Here is a 26,157-nt window from a genome sequence, read left to right on the forward strand (position 1 = left end):
TTTTCCCCACTTTTTTCCAATCATGGTGACAAACTTAAGTCGAAAATGTCATAGAAGGTAGCATTGAAATAAGCGGACCGATTAACACATTATACCGCTCGCCTGGAAGCATTTCATTGCCATGGCATGTTATACGAAATGATGTACAAAAGATATTTTGTCTTCCCTGTAAAGTAACATTTTGCAAAGTGACACACTTCCCCGCTTGGGTTTAGTGGTACATGTGCATAGCTACTTTAAATGGAAGGTTAACCTATCAAGAACTTGGCCAGTTTGTTTCAAACTGAAGCTTTCAAATAAACACATCTAACATGCATCAATAAAATGTTGAAGAAGCGCAAACAAGTGTTAACTTTTATTTAACATTATTAATAATCTAGAGCGCTTTTTGAAAAATTCGCTTTGCAGCTACAATTTCTCAAATTGTTTATACGAATTCTTCCGCAGTATCTTTTGAATATATTTTATCCAAACATTATTGAAAGGATCTTTCGGCTAATGAGGACACTATTTTATGATCCTCGTTTCCCCTTTGATGGTATGTTGGACACGTTAAATCCCGATGCACGACCCTTTACATCACGTTTATTGGTGTTGGGATGAATCTGGACTTGCTATGGGTTTATTGCGTCGCTTGGATCAGAAACCCGGAAAAAGAACAATAATGACCGCCATTGATACTTTGTCCACTACTCAGATTCACGATGCGAACCGTATCCCCGCTGGCCATAACGAGGACCGCTGAATTACTGGACTGGTGGTGGTAGCCTGGATGATTGTCATAAACATAAAAGATGAGTTGTCCGTTCATTTCCAGCCTTGCACTCAGCCTCGGTCCTGAGCCATTAAGGCCCATGAGGGTCACGCTCAAGAAATAAACCCCAGCAGTAAGGCAGGTGAAGACTCCGGTTTCCGAATCGTACGCGTCTCCAATGTTCGTTTTGATGTTGTCAAAAATAACCACATCGCCATGATTTCCTGTAAAAGAAGCACTCAGGCTAGCGCTGAAAGCGACGACAGAGGGCGGTGCTGGGGTCACGTAGGTCGAGTCTCCAGGCTGACCCTTTCCTCCCTTCTCCCCCTTCTCTCCGCTAGGACCTGCCGGCCCAAGCTTCCCTGGCTGACCAACGAGTCCCTGAACCCCCAGCTCTCCTTGCTCCCCCTTCTGACCGTGATCGCCCATGTCTCCCTTGGGTCCAGGTAGACCCGAGCCAGGCTCACCTTTGTGACCTATTGACCCCTGGAGGCCGTTATTACCGGGTACACCTGGAATCCCAGGCAGGCCAGCTGGTCCCGCGGGACCCTGGAAGCAAGCGCTGCAACACGATCCTTTAGGAGGACATGCCGCTGACATCTCGGAATCGCTGGGTTGTGCAACTGCAAGGCAGGGACGATAGACGGCCCACAATAGCAGAGACGTGGGCAAGAGTAGGGCGGCAAATCTCATATTCACCTGTGCGTTGCATAAAATGAATACATGCACAGAATTGAACCTGAATAGTTCAAATGTAAACTGGGAACGTTAGGGTTAGTCTACATTTATAAACGATGTAACAAATAATAAATCTTAAAATTAATGTGGCCTGACGTTGCGAACTTAGCAAGTTCTTCTTCAGAGGCTAAAACAAATAATAAATGAATAAAGGAGAAACTGTTAAAAAAAAACCTCCAAAAATGAAAGATGTCGATCATGTGTTCGGGTGTCGATTTAAGAAGTCAACCAAAACAACACTTTTACAACTTCAGGGATAATCACGTCTGGCGATTTCCGAGTATGTATTGGTATAATTTTTGTTTACTTATGTGACCTTCAAATACCTTTAAGACTGCATTACATTCATATGATGAATTCAGTTTGGATATCATTTGCAAGTTTCTGTTAAGGGTTCATGCACACTAAGTAGCCTAGAAACAACCGTTCGTTTCATTATTCACTGTGTCTGTAAGTTTTCTACAATATCGGTGTCCACTTTTTTCACAAGCTGCTTACCTGTAATTCCATTTCGACGTTCCACTAAAACTGCGCTCAGAAATCTCGAGCTTTGGACCAAAACTGCAGTTTTCAAAACGGTGCACGTTAAGCTGATCGTGATCAGAGACAGTTAACTCAACAAACGATTGGACTTAGGAATTGTAACGAATGATTTCCACGGAACCAACTGAATAGCACGAAGAGGTACACGGCTTAAAAACCCCAAGAACCTGGTCACCGAAAATGAGGCCCAAAATACAACTGACCAATGACAATATCAAAAAATGACATCATCCAACATAATTAGCGTAGCTATTTAAACTACCGACCAATAAATCCCAACTAAATGACGTCACTGACTACGCCTCTTTCTAAGCCCATACTAAATACACGGACCGTTAAAAGTTCATCCCCTTGCGGTTTCAACCAATCACAGGGTTTCACATCACGTGATAATGCAAACTGGTGTTCTGCTTTCTTTCAGGCACCGTTTAATATGTAGTTTCTTGAAGTCATCAGTTAAAAGTTGTAAAATATCTTTGCTGAGCTTTGTAACATTGTCTTCAGCAACCCAACACATGGACGTGTTGCGTTTACCGCCTTATACGTTTTATCCCCTCTCTCTCTTGTTATTTATTGACATCTCAGAAATGAAAAAAAAAATCTACAAACTGACAGGACAACTTACTGATGTCTTGCTTACTGACAAAACAAATTACTTACAAATGAATGACGGCCTGCCGTGTCGAATCAAACGGGGTAAAAAGTGACGAAGTTGTTACTCATTTTCGAAAGTTCTGAGGTATTGCACGTATGCTTGTACTATTCAACAGTGGTATAGCCCGGTAAAATACAAGACTACAGAAAATAACCGTTTCAGGAAAAAATAAAAGATAACGCAAATACAGTAATACCATTGCTTTAAACTAAACCGTGTATATACAAATGAGTATGCCTTCAACTGTGGATTCGAGTAGTTCCAAGGATGGACTGATTGACATTATGATTGTTTTTTTTCCCATTAACCCAAGACTGCGTAAGAAGTATGGAAATTGAGATATTTAAATCAAGGGAATTTCATGTAATCTCTTTACGTAAGACGTTAATGTGTTTAGCATCCCCACGTCTCTATAAAGTAGTTTGCACCTGACCAAGAGCCTGATAGAACCTGGTCGATAAGTGCTTTTTTATTATCAATAAAGTAAGGAAATCAGTATCATCAGTATATTTGCAATTGTTTATTAGCTGGGAGGCTTCGGTACAACCCTTAACAACTCCCAGACTCAATTCACCCAAACGAGCGAATTGAGGTCTGCCACACAGTTGACCCTATTATCACTTTAAAAAGCAAACGATTCAAGAAGTTTGGCCAAACGAAGGGACTCTGGAATTTCTCAAGTAACTGCAATGACAGACGCACTGGTTCGCTTCCAGGATACCACGTCGGCAACCTTTATTATAGACAGCAAATATTATACATTACTACTTGATCACACGTTTGAGTCTTTGCCAAGAAAACAGACACAATGAACATAAAAGACTGAATATAAAAAGCTAACAATCTTGCCATGGACCGAACTAAACAGGTGCACAATTGTTCAAAACAACTGGTAAACTTTAATACGATGAAGAGCAGTTACATTCCGATAAACATTGCTGAACTGGAGCACTTTTTCTCACATGGTTTATGCATCATGGTGACAAACTCAAGGTAAAATGTCTTAGGCCTAGAGAGAAGCGTGGGAATGAGCGAAGACTTCAGTTGCTCCAACAAGTTCAAGGCTGACACTACTCATACTTTCTTAGCGTGAGAAAGGTATACTAACACTGTGAATGTTAAAGATTCGAACCGATTTGTCTCCCGTGTGAAATAAGAAAGGTAGAAAAGAAGTGATAATTAGGCTCCTAAAACCTTATCCAAAGTCAACAAGATTATTCACAATTATATTTAACATCTGACATCGTAATAATACTTTGCAGTAAAATCACCTGACGATAGATGACGATAGATTTTACACTTCAGCTGTGGTTTTGGTGATGGTTGTGATTTTGAATTAATGCATGCTCGTAATAACATCCGCTTTACCTTTACTTCTATGCATCCATGCATTATTGCAAAATTCATATCCTGGCTTTTCAGAGTGAAGAATTACAACCCGAACACTCATGCTCGGCAGGTTGGTTTTGTCGATAAGACCTGTGGCGAAGTCCTGTTTTCTGGGAATCATTTTATGAAAGTATTAGCATTGCCATGAGCTTTTATTTGTAAGTATTTTTTTTTATCTTAAAGATAATGACTGTCTTAAAGTAATAACACGGATGCGCGTATAGTTGCCATTCCCGTAGTGTACCTTTATGTGTATAGACAAACAAACGGTATAGAACAAAGCGAACACATTTTACGTGAAAACCTGCCTTCTCGTCTGTTTCGATCATAAAAAAAATGTTAGCCATAATGATCATGCAGTAACACTAAACACAGCCGCTGCACTTCGTTTAGGAAGCTGTTACTTTTTTAAATTTAAAGCTAGTCATCATGATTAAACTTTCTTTTACATTGCTTTTTTTTGGGGGGGGGATTTAACACATTATACCACTTGTCTCGAAGCATTTCATTGCTATGCTATGTTACACAAAATAAAGTACAAAAGCTATTCTGCTTTGCATTTAGAGTAACATTACGCAAAGTGACACACTTCCCCGTTTGGGTTTAATGGTATTTTAGTTTAGTATATAGCTACTTAAAATGTAAGATTAATGTATAAAAAACTTGGACAGTTTGTTTCAAACTAAAGTTATTTAAATAATAAACACAAATAACACGCATCAATGAAATTTGGAAGAAGCGCACAAAAGTGTCTTAAGTTTCATTTAACATAATTATCTTATTGAGTGCTTTTTCAAATTTGCTTTACAGATACAATTTATAACAATAACAATTTCGCAAGTTGTTTGTACGAATTTTTCCGTAGTACTTTTTGAATATATTATCCAAACATTGTTAAACAGATCTTTCGGCAAAATATGGACAAGGTTGTATGACTCTCGTGTCACCTTCGATAGTATGTTGGACACGTTGGTCCTGATACACGACCCTTCCCATCACGTTTATTGATGTGGGGATGAATCTGGACTTGCTATGGGTTTAATGCGTCGCTTGGATCAAAAACCCAGAAAAGGAGGAATAGTAACTACCAAAAATTCTTTGTCCGCTATTATTGTTAAGCTCTAAGTGAACCGTATCCCCGCTGGCCATAACGAGGACCACTGAATTACTGGACTGGTGGTGGTAGCCTGGATGATTGTCATAAACATAAAAGATTACTTGATCGTTCATTTCCAGCCTTGCAGTTGGCCTCGGTCCTGAGGTATGGCCCATGATGGTCACGCTGAAGAAATAAACACCTGCCACTGTGCAGGTGAAGACTCCGGTTTCCGAATCGTACGCGTCTCCGATGTTCGTTTTGATACAGTAATACCATTGCTTTAAACTAAACCGTATAAATACAAATGAGTGTACCTTCAACTGTGATTCGAGTAGTTCTAAGGATGGACTGATTGACATTATGATTGTTTTTTTTCCATTAACCCAAGACTGCGTAATAAGTATGGAAATTGAGATATTTAAATCAAGGGCATATCATGTAATCTCTTTACGTAAGACGTAAATGTGTTTAGCATCCCCACGTCTCCATAAAGTAGTTTGCACCTGACCGTGAGCCTGATAGAACCTGGTCGATTAGTGCTTCTCGTCTGTTTTGATCATTAAAAAAAAAACGTTAGCCATAATGATCATGCAGTAACACTATACGCAGCCGCTGCACTTCGTTGAGGAAGCTGTTACTTTTTTTAGTTTAAAGCATGTCATCATAATTAAACTTTCTATTACATTGCTTTTTTTTGGGGGGGGGGTTAATTTAACACATTATACCACTCGTCTCGAAGCATTTCATTGCTATGCCATGTTACACAAAATAAAGTACAATAGCAGAATAGCTATTCTACTTTGCGTTTAGAGTAACATTACGCAAAGTGACGCACTTCCCCGCTTGGGTTTAGTGGTATTTTAGTTTAGTATATAGCTACTTAAAATGTAAGGTTAATGTATAAAAAGAACTTAGACAGTTTGTTTCAAACTGAAGTTTTTATAAATGATAAACACATATAACATGCATCAATGAAATTTGCAAGAAGCGCGCAAAAGTGTCTTAAGTTTCATTGAACATAATTATCTTATTGAGTGTTTTTTTTTTTTAATTCGCTTTACAGATACAATTTCTAACAATACAAATTTCGCAAGTTGTTTGTACGAATTTTTCCGTAGTACTTTTTTAATATATTATCCAAACATTGTTAAACAGATCTTTCAGCTAAATGTGGGCAAGGTTGTATGACTCCCGTGTTCCCTTCGATAGTATGTTGGACACGTTGGTCCTGGTACACGACGCTTTCCATCACGTTTATTGGTATTGGGATGAATGCTAGACTTGCTATGGGTTTATTGCGTCGCTTGGATCAGAAACCCAGAAAAGGAGGAATAGTAACTACCATAAATTCCTTGTCCGCTGTTACTGTAAAGCTCTAAGTGAACCGTATCCCCGTTAGCCAGAACGAGGACCGCTGAATTACTGGACTGGTGGTGGTAGCCTGGATGATTGTCAAGAACATTAAAGATGCGTTGTCCGTTCATTTCCAGCCTTGCCGTTGGCCTCGGTCCTGAGGTAAGGCCCATGATGGTCACGCTGAAGAAATAAACACCTGCCACTGTGCAGGTGAAGACTCCAGTTTGCGAATCGTACGCGTCTCCGATGTTCGTTTTGGTGTTGTCAAAAATAACCACATCGCCAGAATTTCCTGTGAAATGACTGCTCATGCGAGTGCTGAAAGCGACGACAGAGGGCGGTGCTGGGGTCACGTAGGTCGAGTCTCCAGGCTGACCCTTTCCTCCCTTCTCCCCCTTCTCTCCGCTAGGACCGGCCGGCCCAAGCTTCCCTGGCTGACCAACGAGTCCCTGAACCCCCGGCTCTCCTTGCTCCCCCTTCTGACCGTGATCGCCCATGTCTCCCTTGGGTCCAGGTAGTCCCGAGCCAGGCTCACCTTTTTGACCTATTGACCCCTGGAGGCCGTTATTACCGGGCACACCTGGAATCCCAGGCAGGCCAGCTGGTCCCGCGGGACCCTGGAAGCAAGCGCTGCAACACGATCCTTTAGGAGGACATGCCGCTGACATCTCGGAATCACTGGATTGTGCAACTGCAAGGCAGGGACGACAGACTGCCCACAATAGCAGAAACGCGGGCAAGAGTAGGGCGGCCAATCTCACTCTCACCTGAACATAAACAGAAGGATACATACATTAAAGGGAATATACAACATTTGCAAACATCGAAAAATAAAACTACCAAGTTTTTACAAAATACCTTACTAGGATGTTGGTAAATGACAGTCTAAAGCATCCTGTAAAATTATGGCACCAGGTGTGAAGTCATTTTCAAGAAAATTGTATTTTTGTATATATTTCCAACGGTGGTCGGCCGACCACCGTTGGAAAAACCTAACTATTTTTCAACTACTGCTCCAAATTTACCCTTTTTTCAGTCTAAATTGTGTTTGCTATTTGTTACATGTTCATTAACGGGTGCAGAGCAGCTAGACGGGTTCCCTTACCTTACAATTTTCTGGCATCTATAAATTGATCCATTTTATCTTTAGTGGAGTCAGGGAACCAGACTACTTGAACATTTTTGTTTTTCTTGGTTTTCCAGCATTTTCGAACACAAAATTTCAAACATATCAGTGTAACAATATTTGATCTATTCTACTAACCCCTCAAATAGTTCATTTCTAAAAATTACAGCAAAAGCCAATGATGTACATTCCCTTTAAATCAAAAGTTCACATATAAACATGCACCCAATGGCCTATATTTTCCTTGTCATTGTCAGTGGTTATTAAAATTGATTCATGTCCACTGCATTACGTGATAAAAAAAAGAGAATATGTAGCGATTTTGGAGTTTAAGGATTGTTCGGTTTCACACTCATTAAACAAAATGATACTCAGTTCTTGTTTATTTATTTATTTAAACCCAATATATATATTTACTTATTTATTCATTTCATTTATTCGCTAAAGATCGGTAAAAAAGCGACAGGATTTGTAAAAGAGCAACCGTTCATTTTGTAGTAATTTTTACATTTTGCTGTTGGTATTTGTTGCATATAAGTTACAATCTTTCATAATCATTTCTTTCCATGGGGTTATTTTCATATTGTAGTGTTATATTGATATGACTTATGAAGATGCTTACCTGCAGTGCCATTTCTAGGTTCCAATCAGTGCTGTGCTCACAATTTCCAGAGCTCCAACTCAGAACTGCAGGGTTCAACACTGTGAACGTTTAGCTGAACGTGATCGCAGTCAGTTATCATTAATTAACGCAACAAACGATTGGAACTAGGACTCTAAAGCTATAGGTTTCAACATTAGCAACTACGTTCTGCGTCCAAATCCCCGGGCTTAAAACGCCAAGAAGCTGGTCACCGAAAAAGATGCCCGAAATTCAACGGACCAATGCCAATATCAGAAAATGATATCATCCAACAAAATTAACATACCAATCCAAACTACGGACCAATGACATCCCAACTTGAAAACATATTAATAAGCCTTATTGCTGTCTGAGAGTAAAAGCTCATTTCGTATTCAACTTTCTAAAGAGACACGTCCCTTTGTTCAGGTATTCAACCAATCACAGGGTTTCATTCAGCATCACGAGATAGTGCACTCACTTAACTATTTTTTTTCGCGCACCAGGAAAACATTGCCGAAGTTTGCAACTTGTTTTCAAGATCCAAGTTAAGGGGCGGGTCAGAAAGTTTAGGGACAGTCAAACAAAAGAGACTGCCTTTGAATAGCTGTTAAAGAAAAGTAGAATTTGGAAATGTAATCATCTGATCTATAATCTGCTACGTAATGACTGGGGGAAACCCGAAAACAACTTTCATTAAACTCTCCTTTGACAGAGAGGGTCGAAGATTCGGGATTGTATTTTTGCACTGTCTTACCGCAAGCCTCGTCAAAATTTGACGATTTTTGCCACGCAAAAAAAGGAAGAGAAATGAAGATAGTTGTTGCGTTGGTCTTTGGTTGTAAGGCGTTCATGTGTACCATCGATTCATTTTCATGTTGCTGTTTTCAGAAGGCCAGCGCGCATTCTTCTTTGAACTATCTCACTCACTCGGTCGTTGACTCACTGTCACTTGTAAATTAGACTTGTTCAAGCCTCGCCTCGGCCCAAAAATGAACTCAGATGACAACATAGGCCCCTTAGATAGACCGGACGTGGCTGTGACCAGCTTTACTGGCCTTGTCTACTCTTGTCGTATTCAGTAAACGAAACACAAAATATGTATGGTAACACTCCTGTCTTCCCATTGGCTATCTGGAATAAGTTTCACATCTGATTGGTTAGGTCTTTGTGAATATTTTGTATAATTATAGGTAAGGCATGAAAGTAGGAATGAAGTTGTTGAAGTTATGTACTGTTAATTCTCACTGCATTCCTTACTACATTGTTACAGAGGACTTCTAAACTGTGTTTGACCCCCCCCCCCACGCAATACACACAACCAATGAGCTGTGGGTATATAGACCATTATCATGTTGCGGCTGTCTTGATTTTTTTCCCATTCAAAATCAACGTAACCAAAACGATGCTGGAAGGAAAAATAGCCTGGTTCCTTTTTGCACAAAAAACATTATCATTCAGTACTGTTATTTGGATACAGGGAGCATGACTGAAATGGTGGCATCACGATAAAGGTCTATTGTCAGGGTTGGCCCCCAAAATGAAAAGAAGTTAAAATACTGTTTTATTCCCCGGTTTTCGCAAATGAATGCAACAGGAGAAGATAATTGCTGCAGTGCTGGCTATTGGAAACCAAGCTCGTACCATTGTCAAGACAGGATATAGAACTAGGGGTACACGGGTACCAGGATACCCGTTAAAGAAACCCAGCATACCAGGATACCCGTTAAAGAAACCCAATTCTAAAACTCAAATCTAGGTAGTTGCTGTTCAGATTGTTCATAAAGGTCCAGAATACATCGGTGCGTCAATACAGCAAAATACAAGTGTACACATGTAAGTGAACTGTATAGCTTTTCTCTGTAACTGCAATTACTTTTGCGAGCGTCATAAACGTAACTATGTTTTGTTTTTCCATGTAGTCTTGTTTTCATTTTGAAAAATCTTCACAAACGACATTCAAAACCTTTGTTTTGAATTGACTGAGAAGTTACTTTGTAATTTCTAAAGTTGGTTATGGATACCCGATCATATAATGGAGCCTGTTCTTGACATCAGCAGTCGGGTACTCGAGTACCCGGTTCTGATGCACAGCCCTAAATAGAACACATTACTTTAAATCCCACCCGGGTCTGCAATATCAATGCATGAGCCTTTGCCACGTAAACCATCATCTCCAAAAAAGAAACTGGATTAAAAAGAAAAAATGCCCGTCTTGACCAAATTAAACAGGTGCACAATCGTTCAAAACAGTTGATGATTTATGTCAGAGAGAGAGAGAGAGAGAAAGATTTCGATTCAGACTAAGGACCAAACATCGCTGAGTTGATGTCAATGACAGGTGTCTTCAATATTATGTCTGAACCCTTACCAAATACCAATCGATCCATCACCATCAGGGAAGAGACTTGGAAAGAATGTCATCCTTCCCGAATGTAATAGGTACACAACCGTTGAAAACATCTGGTGAGTTTGTGTTGAAGATCAACAACATTCCAAGTCAAGACTACATCAGACTAAACATCGCTAAACTGATATCAATGACACGTGCATTAGATCGCCTGCTGACAAATGGCACAGGGTTCAAATGCCGACGATGGTATCGTGGGAATCAGAGAAATTCATTTCTCACAGGATGTTTTGGCTCGTGAAAACTTTTTATGAACACAAGGGGCCTCATAAACAATGTTGAACCTACGGGTTTGATTTCCTTTATAAATTATGAAGTACTTGAAGAAGAGGACGTGACAAATGTAAATTATTTTGAAACCATCTCGCCTTTCAACATTTCGTTATCGGAACGGATTTTATTATTTTATCGTCAACTGTGACTATATAGAATGTACTTTCAGATTTAGGGATTTGTTTTATTCAAAAAGATATCATGCGCTAGTTGACTTCAGACCTGAATATCTAAAGTCCATTTTTTTTATCAGAACGTCCCGTTGTGAATTCATGTAGTCCGGGAACCAGAGAAGTAAAAAAGATATTTCAGAATCGTCTTTTGTAAAAGTTTCTGTTTTAGAAATGTTGGTCCAACTTTCCTTTCGAATACACGATACACAGTGAGTTTGTAAGGAAGAACTCATGTGAGGTTGTCTATACAACCAAAATGAAGTTTTAGCATCAATTACTTTACATCTCTGTTCATTGTCGGGAGAAAGGTTCCATTAATCTTGTGTGTCTTGTGTGGAAATTTGAACGTGTAGTAAAGAAATTGAAAGTGTACAGGCATGTACTGTACGCATCATATTGCAGGACACCATCGCCACACTCAGCGTTTGAGAAAGCAAACTTAGCTTTATGGTATTAAAACGCATTGAGTGCGAAAGAAAATTATGCCCCCTAAGTACAATATAATAAAGATAATAATCAAAGCAATGGAACCGTAAAACGTTAGCCTAAAAAGAAGAAGAAACGAAAAACAAATGAACCAAAAACAAACCCCACGTATACAAAACAGTTAACACCACTACCTTGAGGGATTTTTTTCCTCCAAGGTCCCGTAAAACCTTTTCCGAAAAAGGAATTGTTTAATCTCGAGAAGAAAAAAATGTGGGCCAACAACCGCTAGAAGAATGATAATTCGGGAACAAGCTGCGAAACTAGATCGTGATTGGTGCGCATGCGTTGAAACCTAGAGCCTACCGGCACTGTTCTCTTGGGGTGCGTTCGAGCGTGCTACTCGTGTTGACAAGAGTATACTCCTGAGTGCCCGAACGGCAGGAGTGCGACCCGTGGGTTAGCAAGAGTATGCTATCCGTCATACTGGGAGTATACTCCTGCACCGAGAGTAATGTGCACGCAACATTTTCCTGTACTAGGGAGTAGCAAGAGTAACACACTCGAACGCACCCTTGTTGATGCCAGAGTCCAGACCCGCAATGAGTCTACCTTCTTGCTCCTTTCACCTCCTTGACCCAGAAATTTCCCTCTAGGCTAGATCAGATGTTTTATGAATCCCCCAGTTGGTCTACTTGTGAGTTTTACTTTCGCTTCCCGCCGTGGGAAAATGAAATACGTGCCAAATAGTAATTGGAGAAATGAAATACATTAATAAAGACTTTTCGCCTTTTTCCACATGTTGTTTTTGCCTTGCATACTGATGTCATGTTTAAAGGGTCCTTTTTTTTGTTACACTGGAGCATATTTGTAGCGAGTATCCAATGAATACAAGCTATGAGTCATCCCTTTTTGGTAAAAACTACATGTAATTGCAAAGTGCACTTTTCTTAACCTTTAAAATGTTTCATGATTTTCTTGACATCTGAGGGCGCTGTTGCTATGATGTCACTTTAGGAACACACTCTTCAGATGAGGGTTTTTCTCTTCAAATTGAAAACCCAAAATTCTGCTTATTGAAAACATATGTGAATCAAGTTGTCTTACTGTCGTATACTGAAACGACAACGAGCCACTTAAAGCAGAAAAAATAATCTAAGCAAACCCCTCAAAATTCTGGTGACTTATGATGCTAAGAAAACACTGAGAAGTGAAACCGAAGATTCTACCTTGAATGGCATCACATTTTTGCTCATGAATATTGAAATTTCAATTAGCATATAACAAAAAAGGCAGCAAAACGTCCTTCAAATTGCAACATGAAGATCACAAAATAATAAAGTTAAATGCAACACAAAGGTACATTTCAAGGACTGCGTTAAAAAAAAACTCCGTTTATACATAATCCCTTTAAGCATTTGTGCATAGTGCATTTGGATGTGCCATAAAATCAGTGCCATAAACTCAGTTCCATAAAATGTAGAAACTCACTTCTAAGCGGGGGGAGGGGGGCAAGTTGGAGTGTTGAAATCCAAGAGTTTTATCGGGGCGACGAGGCGTTCAAACAATAATCAAGGCTCGCAATATTATTAGTATAGTGACCCCATGCAGGAAATTGTAAACACACTGAACTATATATCTTCACTCTGAGCACTACTTAGTACTTTAGGGAATGTTGCTTATTATAACTATACAACCTGGTATCACGTACGTCTAAATATCTGTTTTTGATTGTCTTTTTTTGGCTGTGTAGGTACGGCGGTGCGACTATGCGGAGCCGACAATGCGTGGGGACCAGTTGACTACACTGGTTGCTCTCTCCAGTCCCTCGTGGATCTCTATGCCAAGGTAAGCCACCTAATGTTCACTACAGGGTGCGTTCGAGTAGCTTACATGTGCAAGTAAAACTTAAACGCAGCGTTCGATTAGCAATCGCGTGATAATCGGTCTGTCCTGCTGGCATCAACCGCCACTGCCCCAGCTCGTAAGCGGGTCTCTGGTAGCTGCCCGGTTGTAATGACGTAACCGGACGATTTCGTTGCTAGATTGAAGAGAGCAGGAACTTGAATACGGATTAAAACGGAGAGATTTATGACACAAAATATTCCCAATCATTAACGGTATTGAATTGGATAGATATGTTCAGAGTATATTATTCCGATTCCACCAGTTATTGACACGGTTGCAATGATAAATCTAATTCTACCCGTGGAGCAAAGCAGACAGTAGTATACCTGATGGTTTTACATTTTTAAGCCCCGCCAGCCCACAACATTTGACCTTACGTTTTCCAGAATGCCAGGCGAATACACCGCCGCGTTCGATTAGCCTAATTTCGTGGCTTCCTTGAGTGAATACATCTGGAGGCTACTCGAATAAATCCAAAGACAGCTGGATTCCCGCGGCTGTATTTACGTGACTGTCAGTTGATTATGAACAGATTTTGGACGGCAAACGACGGGAATTTGCAAATACACTTCAAATGATGCAAAACAATGGAAAGGTGGAATATATACGTTATATCTTGAAGTGGATTGTTCAGGTGAAATCTGGGGTCCACTCTGGGATTTCTGCACGGCTCGAGTAGAGGCATTTGTTACTAAGTTCGTTTTCCTGAGCTTTTTTTTTTTTACATGATTCTTCTAATCTCTGTGACGTAAGTTTCATGTAAAGAGTGTCGGAAAGTAGGAATTTGAGACATAATATTAACTACATTTCAATTCTTCCATTTCAATAAACTGTGTCCGATATCTGAAATCTGAGAAAGTAAGTAAAACAATTAATCCGCGAAGGGAATTGAATTCGACCTCGGTACGATGCTCTAGAGGTGACATGTTCAAGTCCCGCTCAACAACTGATTAATTAAGGGGGAAAATATAACCAATCAATTAGGCCCCGCCCACTACTCGCGTGTGCAAAAGCACATGCACTTGTTCACTGCCTAACTTCATCATAGTCCAGCCGCATGTCGGCTATTGATCTTAGCTTTTATTGGTCATCAGTGGGCGGTGCTTGATGGATCGGTCATTTAGAGTAAAGCCGTGTCCGAAAGTTGTGGCTGCGGCTGGAATCAACACTTGCGCCTATGGAAGCCACTGGCTAGTGGCTACAGCCACTTCCCATAGACGTGTGTGTTATTCCCGGCCGCAGCCAGTTGTTTCGGATGCTAACCCTAGCCCTTAGTTTCTTCGCATGCATAATTATGACACAAATGACAACTTCAAGTACGTGCAAAGTCACTCTGTGAGCTTTTTTCTCTCTCTTTTTTGTTATACCAGAATCAACATCATATCACTTTCCATCCTTACAAAACACAGTACAGTGACATCTTGATAATTCAAGCTTCAATGGAACAGGTTCAAAATTTGACATAAGCAGAGTTTTGAGTTGAGCATGGTTGTATATCTTTGTTAAACTACTAAAGGCAATGGATTCTGGCGTACAAAGAATCTGTTTCGTTGCCTTCAGATGACGGATGTACGTAAATCGGGGAGTATTTTTTTTCGGCGAACCCGTTTTAACGCAGTACCGCCGTTTTGTGATTTGCCGCGCGACCTTTAGGCGCGCTGCGGGGATACCACCGTTGCCACCCATCGAGGTGGGTTGCCGCGCGACAGTCAACGTTTTAGGCAAACATCCCGGCCCATTAGCTCAGTCGTTAACAGCGGGCGCGTCGGGGGAAGTGCCCCAAATAAATTTATCTCACTTGAAAGTTTGAATTGAACGACGATAATAGCACAGGGCATTTTTCTATACGGTCAGTTACAAAGTCATTTGGGTGAGTTTCAGCAGTAACAGGGACGGACGATGCAATATTAGTCACGGACGTTTACGAATAGAATAGAATAGAATATTAACATAATTTTGTGATGATTATATTCTTAGTAGTGTCATTTTAAAGCTTATTCGGATCCTTTTGCAAATTTGCATATTCATAAGGAACACGGTGATGACATCTTGGGCAGAAGCCTTAGTGTTTAAGCCTCCAATCATGGAGGTAGAATTAGATTCTAATTCTACCTCCATGCTCTAATTCAGCTTCAAAAGTTGTACGAGTTTTGTCGTTGTTGATAGAGTACACGGCGTCTAGTAAGTCAGTAAGCAAACTTATGAACATTTTTATTTTTCAGTGAGCTAAATTGTAGGTTTTTAATATTCTTAAATTGCCTACACTTTTGAGTGTGTTCCTAAAGAGACAACACAGCAATAGCGCCCTCAATTGTCATCAAACAGCACGGGTATTGAAACTTATCACAGAAATGCACTTAAAACACCTAAACATGCGGCGGTCTCTCATTTTTTTTCCTTCTATTCTTCATATGAAAATATATATTTGTACATAATATGTTTCCATATACAAATATTTTCATGGAGACTTTAAAGGCATATGCTTTTCTTAGCATTTAGTTCGTTTCTAATAATAACCACTTAAAATCCTTCATGTTGAAGTTTCAACTCAGTGGATATTACACTTTTCGAGAAAAAAAGAGTTAAAAACAACGCACAACCTTACGATCACGAAACACGAGTTTGTTGCCAGCACTCTTTATTTCTAAAAATCAGTCAATCGACTGATCGTCGGAAATTTTTGTACTTCTTTGAAAAGACAGCAAGCCAGACGGATTAATTTCACGGTACTTCGGTAGGTATACTCTTGGGACACGTGCCAAAGATCCAAGCAAATTTCTTTAAACCTCGCCTAAATGTCAGGACGCGTGACGGTATGTTCCTTCCAAAATCATTTGTAGAGACACAAAGATGCATTAGCCGAAATGGATGGGGGACTTTAACGGGTCGACTGGCGTGTCACAGCGAGGACTCCGTGACGGTATGTTCCTTCCAAAATAATTTGTAGAGACACAAAGATGCATTAGCCGAAATGGATGGGGGACTTTAACGGGTCGACTGGCGTGTCACATCGGCGAGGACTCCGTTGCGACACAGGGCCCCATAAGCTATTAACCCCGTGTCAATGCCATCAGTTTGTTACATTACTATATTTGACATGATGAATGTTGGCCAAGACGTGCCTGGGGCTATGGATTTGGCAAGACGCCGATAGTGCATAATGTGTATTAGTTCTATTCGTTTTGCTCCTCTTTGGAATGTAGTTCATGGCCACTGAACCTATAGGGACTCTGTATATGATCGTGACAAGCGGTAATGATTCGTGTACATTGAACACGTGAATTAAAATAGAATTATGATCTGGATTTTCAAGAGGAATATTTCAATTTGCAGTGATTTTTTTGTGATTTTCTTTTCTATTAATGTTTTTCTGTGAAATAAATTTTAATTCTGAAAGTATGATTTGCGTCGTAGTTCGGCCTGTAAGCCCCAACAGTTCGGCAATAATTGACATCAAAAGTGTGTGATCGCTTGATTACAGGAGTAATTTCACAGGCAGTTTAGTGCCATTACTATCTTTAAAAAAGTAAGCTTTTTCACAATGTTTTCGATGGGATTTTTTTGGGTACCTGCAAATGATCTACTCTACCTGTAAAGAGAGTTGCACATTATAAATGCAACACAAATGCAAAATCTTCGCAGCGAGTTTGAGCAAAAATCTAAAAACGAATGTCGACTCTTTCCCATGATGCACTACGGGTACAGCAGGATTTGCGCCACCAACGACGGTTCCTCTTTATCGTGAACCGCTCGTGTGTTTTTTTGAGCGGCACTTTAGTTGCAGAGTCTCTTCTTATATGAAGATAAATGCACTCGAACAATCCTGCAATTAAAAGTCTATAAGCAAAGTACATTCCCCGCGTACAGTTTCCCATTAGGCCGGTCTGGTAATGGACCCCATTTGTTACACTTCGGTGTAACACACTTCGCTGTCAATGAAAAGGTTATCTTCATTAATGACAAAGTCAAAAGTACATGCTTCTTTTCACTGTCCTTTATAAACGAGTTACCTGTATTCGTCGAGGGAGGCGGTAGTGCCCGTAAATCATTTACAGAAATGCCGACTGCAGTCGTCAATTGGATGTTACTGCATTTATCTGCCATACATTCGGTTTGCAACTTTATTTTTTTTCTTGAGGTCATCATTTTCTGAGGTCATCATTTTCTGAGGTCATCATTTTCTGAGGTCACCATTTTGTAATGTCATTTTGTGAGGTCATCATTTTGTGTGGCCATCGTTTTCCGAGGTCATCATTTTGTGAGGTCATCATTTTGTGAGTCACCATTTTGTGAGGTCACCATTTTATGAGGTCGTCAATTTGTGTAGAGGTCGTTTATTATAGACCCTTTGCAAAGCGCGCCCTCATCGAAGACAGGTTTTCGTCATTCAAATCAAGTGAGGATGGCAGTACATTGCGACTATTCATGCGCGTCTAGAGGAACAAAGATACTCGATTTCGTTTATTTTATAAAACAAAAATTACGAGTCGCCCAATACATTTAAAAAAAAAAAATTTTAAGTCTTTTTTTCTTATGCCGTCATAAGACGCTAGTATTTGACACATTGTGTCGAGGTAACTATAATCTCTGGGGTTTTTTTCTCTTAGTTACGAGAGTCAGAAAGGTTTCAGCGGTAATTTTGGCGTGTGCGTGCGCAACAGGACTGCGTCGAACTAAGAGAAGTGACACTGCAACTGGGGTCATGCCCCCAACGAATTTATTTATCTATTTTGGAGGAGTGAAGACACCTTTTCGTCTCTATTATATACGTTTTCAGGAAATAAATTAAAACGTTGCGTATTTCCCTCGCAAGTCATCAGCTACAAATACATTTTAGTTTGAATGTTACAATGTGGAAATAGCACACAGTACACTTAATCCCCTTCCTCGTTTTAAAACAGAAATACACGAGCCGTCTTGACTCCCCCCCCCCCAAAAAAAAATGTTGTTCTGGATCCGCCCTTGCGTGCCTTTAACATTAAAGTAGGGAGAGAGCACGTTGCTTGCTTACCGTGCTTTGCTGGTCTAGTGGCCCGGGTTTGCGTTCCTCATGGACTGCGTCACGGTTCCAGTTCCTCACATGGGCCGCCGTGTGGGTTCTAGTTCCTCACATGGGCCGCCGTGTGGGTTCTAGTTCCTCACATGGGCCGCCGTATGGGTTCTAGTTCCTCACATGGGCCGCGGTGTGGGTTCTCAGGTCCTACCTGTTATAGGGTTCCTCCTAAATCGTTGTCCACGGTTTCCTTCCAGCATACAAAAAAAATGCTTCATCGTCTCCTCGGGATACTTTGCGTTTGAGAACTGCAGTGTCCATGGGGCGCTTTACAGATCCTTGGTTCCGCTGCAAGCAAGAAGTGAAAAACAAAATAAAAAGGGAACGTGTGACACTTGTTATCAGTGGATTTTGGGCATTCTGTATATTCATGGTCCATAGTGTGGCATTTTCCTGTTCCTGTTCCTTCAGAACTATGTAATTTGCCATTAAAAAGTCGTTAATAATTACCTCAAGCTATTTGTTGTTTTTGTTGGGTAGCTTTAGGTAGTTTTGCTCATAATCACTCTTGGAGGAACACTGCATAAAGGAGTGCATCAGAATTATAAAAACCATAGATGTCTGATGTAACAGGGACACGAAAATAAAAGTGCACCCCAAATGTATAGAATAACCCATATACATTACCATTTTAAGGTTGCTTCTGGGCCTTTTGGATTTAAAGCTAATATTAGCTATTTAGAATCTCTAATATTATATGAATACAACGGCGGTGTTTGCCTCGATGTTTCAGCCGCTTCAGTGCCAAAAGAAAATCCTTAATTTTGGGTTCATGCAATTCCCTCCCGTTATGGTGTTTCCTTATTAATTTTAATTTGTAAACTACAGCCGGTCAAAAAGAGAACTTTGTGGCATAAATGCTTTAAACGAGGTTCACTACGGTATCAAAATTATTTTGTACAAAAAATCCCTGAACTGCTCAGTGTGTACCTAAAGTGACGTCACAGAAACAGCATGCTTAATCCTAGAGGAGCCGGTAATTACTTTGACCATCTCACAGCCGGGGGGGGGCGGATTCCATGCAGATCTCAGCCATTGAGCGACGAAATATTATGCAACTCAGTACATGCATCGACCAACGTAATATAAAGATACCCAAGAAATGTCATGACTAGAGTTTTGGAATTATGGCTAATAAATTATTCACATGCACCAAGGGTAATATCGATTGGTGTACACTACCTATGGGGAAATTTTCGCTGCGCGGTAACCCATGGTCGGAATTGTATGTTTTTGGTATCAAAAGATGCGCAAGACGCGAGGCTAAAAAGTCAGAAAAGCTCGGATCGGGAAACAAATTTGCAAGGGTATCGCGGAAAAAGTTGAGGAACCCTTTTAGGAATAAGTTTCAGAAGAGAAAAAAAATCTGGACGTGTCACTATTTTCACACAGTTCAGATTGAGTGGATTTCTTTTGCTCAAAACAGGTGTCATTATAAGTATTAACTACAATAACTGTTGTATAACCGTACAGGTAGAAATTGTACCGTCTTCATTGAAGCAGTATTTTTGTATGGTTTTGTCGTTGGTAGGTTTCAAATGCCAGTAGCACCGTCACCGGGGATCTAGCGACATCGGTCAGCGAGTTAGCCACGGGCACCATGCCGGCAAGCATCGCGTACTCCGGGCAGCTAGCGCTGGCCACAAACATCATACTGGAGGTTTTTACCAAGAAGGACCTTACTGGGCTTACAGTAGATGCAGCGGATACCTACATACAGGTATGGACACTGATAGGCATATCCGAGAACACTATAGCTGTCACTGCGCAGATTCACGAAGGCCCCTTTAATGGCGGGAGCATTGTTCCACGCTCCGAAAACTCTGTTTAGCAATTAAACACAATCTTGCCATCGCTTTGCTAACATGTTTAGAAGCTTAACAATATCTGTCCTATTCTAAACAGCAATGTTCAACTGCTCAACACTATCCATCAATACTGTAAGTATTGACATACTATTATAAACATGCTTACAAACATGATAGGAAGAATGTGTTTAGAGAAGTGATTAACTGCTAAACACAGTTATTGGAGTGCACCTATTTGTATCGGGGAACTGTGGCCTGTAGTGGTTATGGTTTGTGACTCATGATCAGAGGGTTGGGGGTTCGAATCCAGCTTCTGTCCATATGTTGTGCCCTTGGGCAAGCCACTTCCCCTCTACTTGCATCTCTTCATCACCCATGAGTAAAAAATGGGTACCGGCATTTTTTTAGCTGGGGAGTAACCTGCGATAGACTAGCGTCCCATCCTGGGGCAATATAAATATTCTCAGTTGTTTCAAGCCACTGGCACCGGAGACAACACAATGTTTGGCACATTGCACAGTTCTTTTGCCATTGATGGGTGCCTTCATGAGTGAACAGAAACAGCGCGCTCGGACGGGTCTACAGACCGATCCGAATTGCAAACCTTTTGTGATGTAATACCGAGGTGGCTTTCTAGTTTCTACCATTAATTCCTGTAACTTTTGAGGTAAATTTGGAGAAAGATTTGTCCAAAATTACGGCGGGATAACTAGACGTCTGGTTGTAGGAAATTTGAATATCCTGCTTCTTAACCAAATATTAAGAGCTTTCACAATGATATCAAGTTGGAAAACATGCAGTGCAGATTTCAAAGGAGGAAGTCCAGTAACTGTACACTCTAAAAAGCCCCTGGTTAGATTTGACCAGGAATCCGGTTCATATTTCACCGGACTCTTGACCGGGTCAAAATGACACTTTACCGGGTCAAGATGACTCTTTGCCGGGTCGAAATGACACTTTACTGGGTGAAATAAAATTTTTGGTCGGGTCAAAAAGGAACCAGAATATTTTTAATTTGACCCGGAAGAGTGTCAATTTGACCCGGAAAAGTGTCAGCTCAAATAAGACCTGGAATCCGGGTCAAATACGACCTGGAATCCGGGGCAAATCTGATCCGGAACTGTTTAGTGTACATTTTACAGTTTAACATTTGTTTTTGATCTCATTTGTAGAATATGTTGGCCTCAGTTGACAATCTACTGGATTCTGGGAGCTTTGTAACCTCGTGGGCAAACATTCACCAGGTATGTGCTCTGTGGTTTTACTTGCTTTACAGAATGGCTATTACAAATCGGGGCATTTATCGGGGAATTGTTGCCAAAAGAATTGAAGAAAAGGAGTAAGCAAAATGTAACCAACCGAACGTATAACGTCAACTTTCTTACCAATGACTGATACCGCGATGAATTTTGCTTACCACATAACTTTGATGACCATGGTTTTTGTACTTTAATGCTCAATGGCGTTGGGCCCTCTTCAACTACTCGTTCTTAAACTGCATCATACTGAAGATTGACCTAATTGTATAGTGGCGCGTACAGTATGCCCTGCGTTAATATCAACACAATCGGAAATGCCATCCCCCAACAGAATTGTTAACCAAAAAAAGGTGTTTCCACGTGTGTCGGTAGAGAGGGTGTGTGGGAGTGGGTGTTTTGAGAAGTTTCAAAACCGTGTCGGCAAATACATGAATGCCGTAACGTAGAGCGCCACACCTTGCCCATATTGCCCATGATCCTCAGCTATGAACAGCGCCCCCATATACTGACCCTGATGTGTCCAGGTCCAGCTCCCACCCCACTTTTGACTGAAACCAATCCTGGCTACCTTCCAGCACAAAGACAATGGTCCCCCCCCCCCCCCTTAGCCGCTAGCAAAATCCTGCATGCGCCATTGAAATGGACACAGATGTATATTTAAGGGATTTTGATCAGAAAGAAATTGAGCCGTATTCGTCAATGAGGGCGCACTTCACATATGCATCGTCAGAAAGTGTGATGTTTATTTACCCTCGGAACCTGTTCAAAATGAGCTTATATCTCTTGGGATCACAATGTTTGCGGACTTCCAACACTGCATCGGCAACCGTAATTATGATATAATGCATTCTAACAAGTCGGGCGCATTAATGACGTGCAATCAGAATGCGCGTGCTGCATTAATGACGTCCACTGAAATGAGTTATGGGGGAATTTCGCACTACTGCTGACGCGCCGCGGACTTCGCATTACTTAATGCCAAGGCCTTTCCCGTGAGAGACGACTCGAGTCATACATAAAGATAGCGTGTAACTACTTTGATGTAGTGCTCGAAAATGTAAAAGCGACTTCTGCTCTCGTACATCTGGTAGAGTGATTGGTTCAATAAATTGTTAAAGCACATTGAATTTTCAATCTAGCCTGGGTTGTCGGGCCTTTCATTGACGTATTTTGTATCAACACTAATACTCAGTGAAACAGCGTGTACTGAGTATAGTCTGTACTTTTTATCAATGAATAGTCGTAAGAAGCACGTAGACCATTCGATTCCAATGAAGTGAATTAGCTAGAATCGACTGTGAATTATCCAAGAAAGGAATATATTAAAAGAGTATAGACAACATAGGCAACACGAAAACATTTTCGAAACTTATTACCTCAGTGTTTTATAAAACACTGACGTAATAAGTTTCGAAAATGTTCTCATCAAAATGTCCCCTTTTTTCTTTTTCCAACAAGTTTCGAATTTTCCCCCGGAATTGTTTTTTTTTAAGCCAGATACTAATTTTGCAGCAGAAAAGTTCTTTTTCTTTTCTGAATCGCAGCTCCAGAGGATATTTTTTAACTAGTGAAGTAAAGTCCGAAATTTCATTAAGGCCTACGTGCACAAGATAATACAATTCGCTCTTTTCACGCTTCCGCCATGGGCATGCAGAGCCTCTATCTGGCAAGTTTACACAATGAAAATAGCCGGTTCAGTGATTCCCGTGTCGGGGTTCAGATCACTGAACCGGCTATTTTCATTGTGCAAAGTTGCCAGATCAAGGCTCTACATACTTATGGCGGAGCGTGAAAAGAGCAAATTAGTTTCCACTCAAGCACGGCGATAAAACCATGTCCCCATAGGAAAGTACACAAAAGTGCGTGGTGTATCCCCAGATCGTTGTTTAAAAAAACATTCGCCCCCGCTGGCTACGCCTATGTGTTATGATAAGAACAAAACCAACACTGCTGGCGTATTTGCAAAGGGTCATTTTGTTCTGACTGCAAAAAAATGAACTTGGAATGATTATCCAAATCGTCTGCCAAACAAACAAACTGCACAGTTTCTACCATGTACTAAACATAAACTGATTTATTCAAACCGGACAAACAAGACTGATTTTTGAAAGAAGGGGAGATTTTTTCCAAGCACTCTCAAGAGCTCCAAAAAAACAAAAACAAAAAAACAAAGGACGGAGGGTAAAGTGTGTGAGAAAGTATCTCAAGTTACATGATGAGTACGACAGTCGAGTGTTACATCGCAGTTCCGCATTATCATGATGACCCTACGCCGGCGCCAACCGACCACCGGGGAAAAAGGCACTGCTACTCCCCATGGGCTTTCCTGCGTCGACCTGCTTGCCAGGGGTTGGCTTACGTGCTCCGTGGTGCGTATCGCACACATGCAAATAGCGTCCAAGTCTACAAACTTGATTGAATTATTTAAAGGGCCCATGCGATGCAAAAATGCATTAGTGTGTATCGGGACCAAATACATGTTTATGCTAATTCAATTTACATAATAGTCATGAGCAAAACCTCGATGTCATATTAAACTTCAGTGAAAAAAGCTCACACAAGCAAAACAGTTTTAGCCTTTCCTTATCAATTGATTTTGTTGGTGATCTTGGCCCAGTTTTCCAGGTTTGCCTAGACTTGTGTTGTTTTAAGATATTTAGAAAAAAAAAGTATCTCCTTTCGTTTCGTTTTTTCCCAAGTAACCCTTAGAGTATGCCCACAAATTTCGTCATGATGAATCCTCAAAAAAGTCAGTGATGACGTAAAAAGCAACACGAGATGATGGTAACAGCATGTTAAGCAACAGTCACATCGTAATGCATGAGTAGAGAAAATCCATCAATTTGAGGGAGATGAAACAGACTTACGCACACAACACAATATGGATGTTCACATAAAAGGCTTTTAAAGGATGGGAAATTGGATAGATTTTTCCCCTGTGAGAAACGAACTGTTTATATTGTGAAGCATTATTGGGGCCGTGTCTGGCATTATGAGATTGCCCATACACGAACGTACGCTTCGTCCTTCAAAACAAATGTTGCTTTCCTATAACTGAATTGATTTTGAGATTCGAACCAGACCTATGTGCGCATTAATACTTCACGTCATGAGAAAGGGTTTCATCCTAATGTTAAAAAAATTATAAATTCAGGATTTTGTATGTGATGGTTTAGTTCACGTGTACGGCCATTTGTTTCATGCGTTTGAAAATTAATGTTTTAGTTTTTGGATGATCGACTAAAGAAATATTTATGCGAGAAAATCTGAAACCCTAGCAGTTTATATTTGTGTTGTAGTTCTCGTACTTGTACTCGTACAGTACTCGAGTACTTTTTTCCGTACTCGTACTCATGGAAATGTACTCGTACTCGCAAGAAAACAAATTCCTGTACTCGTACTCGTACACGTACTCGTACTTGTGGCAAAGTAGTCTTACTCGTACTCGTACTCGTAGCCAAGTACTCGTACTCGTGCTTGTGAAAAAGTACTCGACTGCAACACTGTATGATATTCGTTTATACCATTACTGTTCACACTCGGAGCATATCGTTAATGACATTGTGTCTGTTGATACAACCCTATACAGCCGCGGCGATGCTTCATCGCGTTCGGCAGGTAGTGTTGTGGTAGACGGTAATGCTATCCCCTGGTAAAATTGTCCGAGAGGACAAATTACCCAGGTAAAAGTTTCCTTCGGACCGTTTATTCTGTCCTCCTTCATGTTATTTTGTCGTCCCCCCCCCCCCCCGTGTTGCCATGTATATGGCCCGTTCTACCAGTATGTTGTTTTGATGAATTCACTCCAACGAGTTTGCATTTTGGGCTTTTCTGCCCTCCGTGAAACTATCACAATGAACATATGGCCTTTCACAGAAATGGCAGTAATCGTATTCTGCAGACTTATTGCACACGTTGAATGCCATATTAAAAATAAAAAACAAAAACGTCTGGGTGCTACACATCACGCGTTACAAATAGAGACACATTCACCAGACGGACCCATTTTCTGTTTGGCTAGGGGACAGAATATTAGGCCGTGTACGAATTACTTATGGCTACGGCTTGAAATCACACACAAGTATACGGAAAGTGGCTGCAGCCGCCGCCACAGACTCGTATACAGGGTGAGTAAAAAAAAACCGAAACCCAAATGTCGGGACTACTGTTTTATTGAAGTTCTGCATGTAGCACTTTCAAAATCTAGGATATGAAAGCCCATCTCATTAGCTTGCTTTTAGTACAAAAATCATTCAAATCACTTATGTACTTTTCAAGTTGCGGAATTTTAAACATAACCACCGTTGTAAGGTTTTGTCCACGGATCACACAAAAAAGGTGTGCGTTCTTTCAGCAAAACGAAAACAATTCACCCACATCACTATGTGATTTCTTTCGTTTGTTGAAAGAACACTGATCTTTTTTGTGATCCGTGGACAGAACCTTAAAACAGTGGTTGTGTTTAAAATTGAAACTTGAAAAGTACATGAGTGATTTGAGTGATTCTTGTACTAAAAGAAAGCTTAAGAATTGGGCTTTCATATCCTACATTTTGAAAATGCTAC

General features: G+C 40.6%; 2 protein-coding genes and 1 pseudogene across 2 annotated transcripts in view; 1 reads left to right on the plus strand and 2 right to left on the minus strand.

The window, feature by feature from the left end:
• The window catches only part of LOC119735534 (adhesion G protein-coupled receptor L3-like), a 59,225-nt gene that overhangs the window by 14,728 nt on the left and 18,340 nt on the right, over positions 1-26,157 (plus strand). Inside the window, exons 3-5 of the mRNA XM_038209271.1 lie at positions 13,318-13,412; positions 20,057-20,245; positions 21,506-21,577. Coding sequence (XP_038065199.1) covers positions 13,318-13,412; positions 20,057-20,245; positions 21,506-21,577 — 356 coding nt within the window. The remainder of the gene's footprint in view (positions 1-13,317; positions 13,413-20,056; positions 20,246-21,505; positions 21,578-26,157) is intronic.
• On the minus strand, positions 837-1,447 carry LOC119735536 (annotated as a pseudogene).
• LOC119735535 (complement C1q tumor necrosis factor-related protein 2-like) lies at positions 6,238-8,380 on the minus strand. The gene is made up of 2 exons (XM_038209272.1): positions 8,283-8,380; positions 6,238-7,301 (listed from the first exon to the last, which is right to left on the minus strand). The coding sequence occupies exons 1-2, from the start codon at positions 8,292-8,294 to the stop codon at positions 6,471-6,473; spliced, it is 843 nt and encodes a 280-aa protein (XP_038065200.1). The 5' UTR covers positions 8,295-8,380; the 3' UTR covers positions 6,238-6,470.

This window comes from Patiria miniata, unplaced genomic scaffold (genome assembly GCF_015706575.1).
Source record: "Patiria miniata isolate m_02_andy unplaced genomic scaffold, ASM1570657v1 HiC_scaffold_29, whole genome shotgun sequence".
Classification (NCBI taxonomy): domain Eukaryota; kingdom Metazoa; phylum Echinodermata; class Asteroidea; order Valvatida; family Asterinidae; genus Patiria; species Patiria miniata.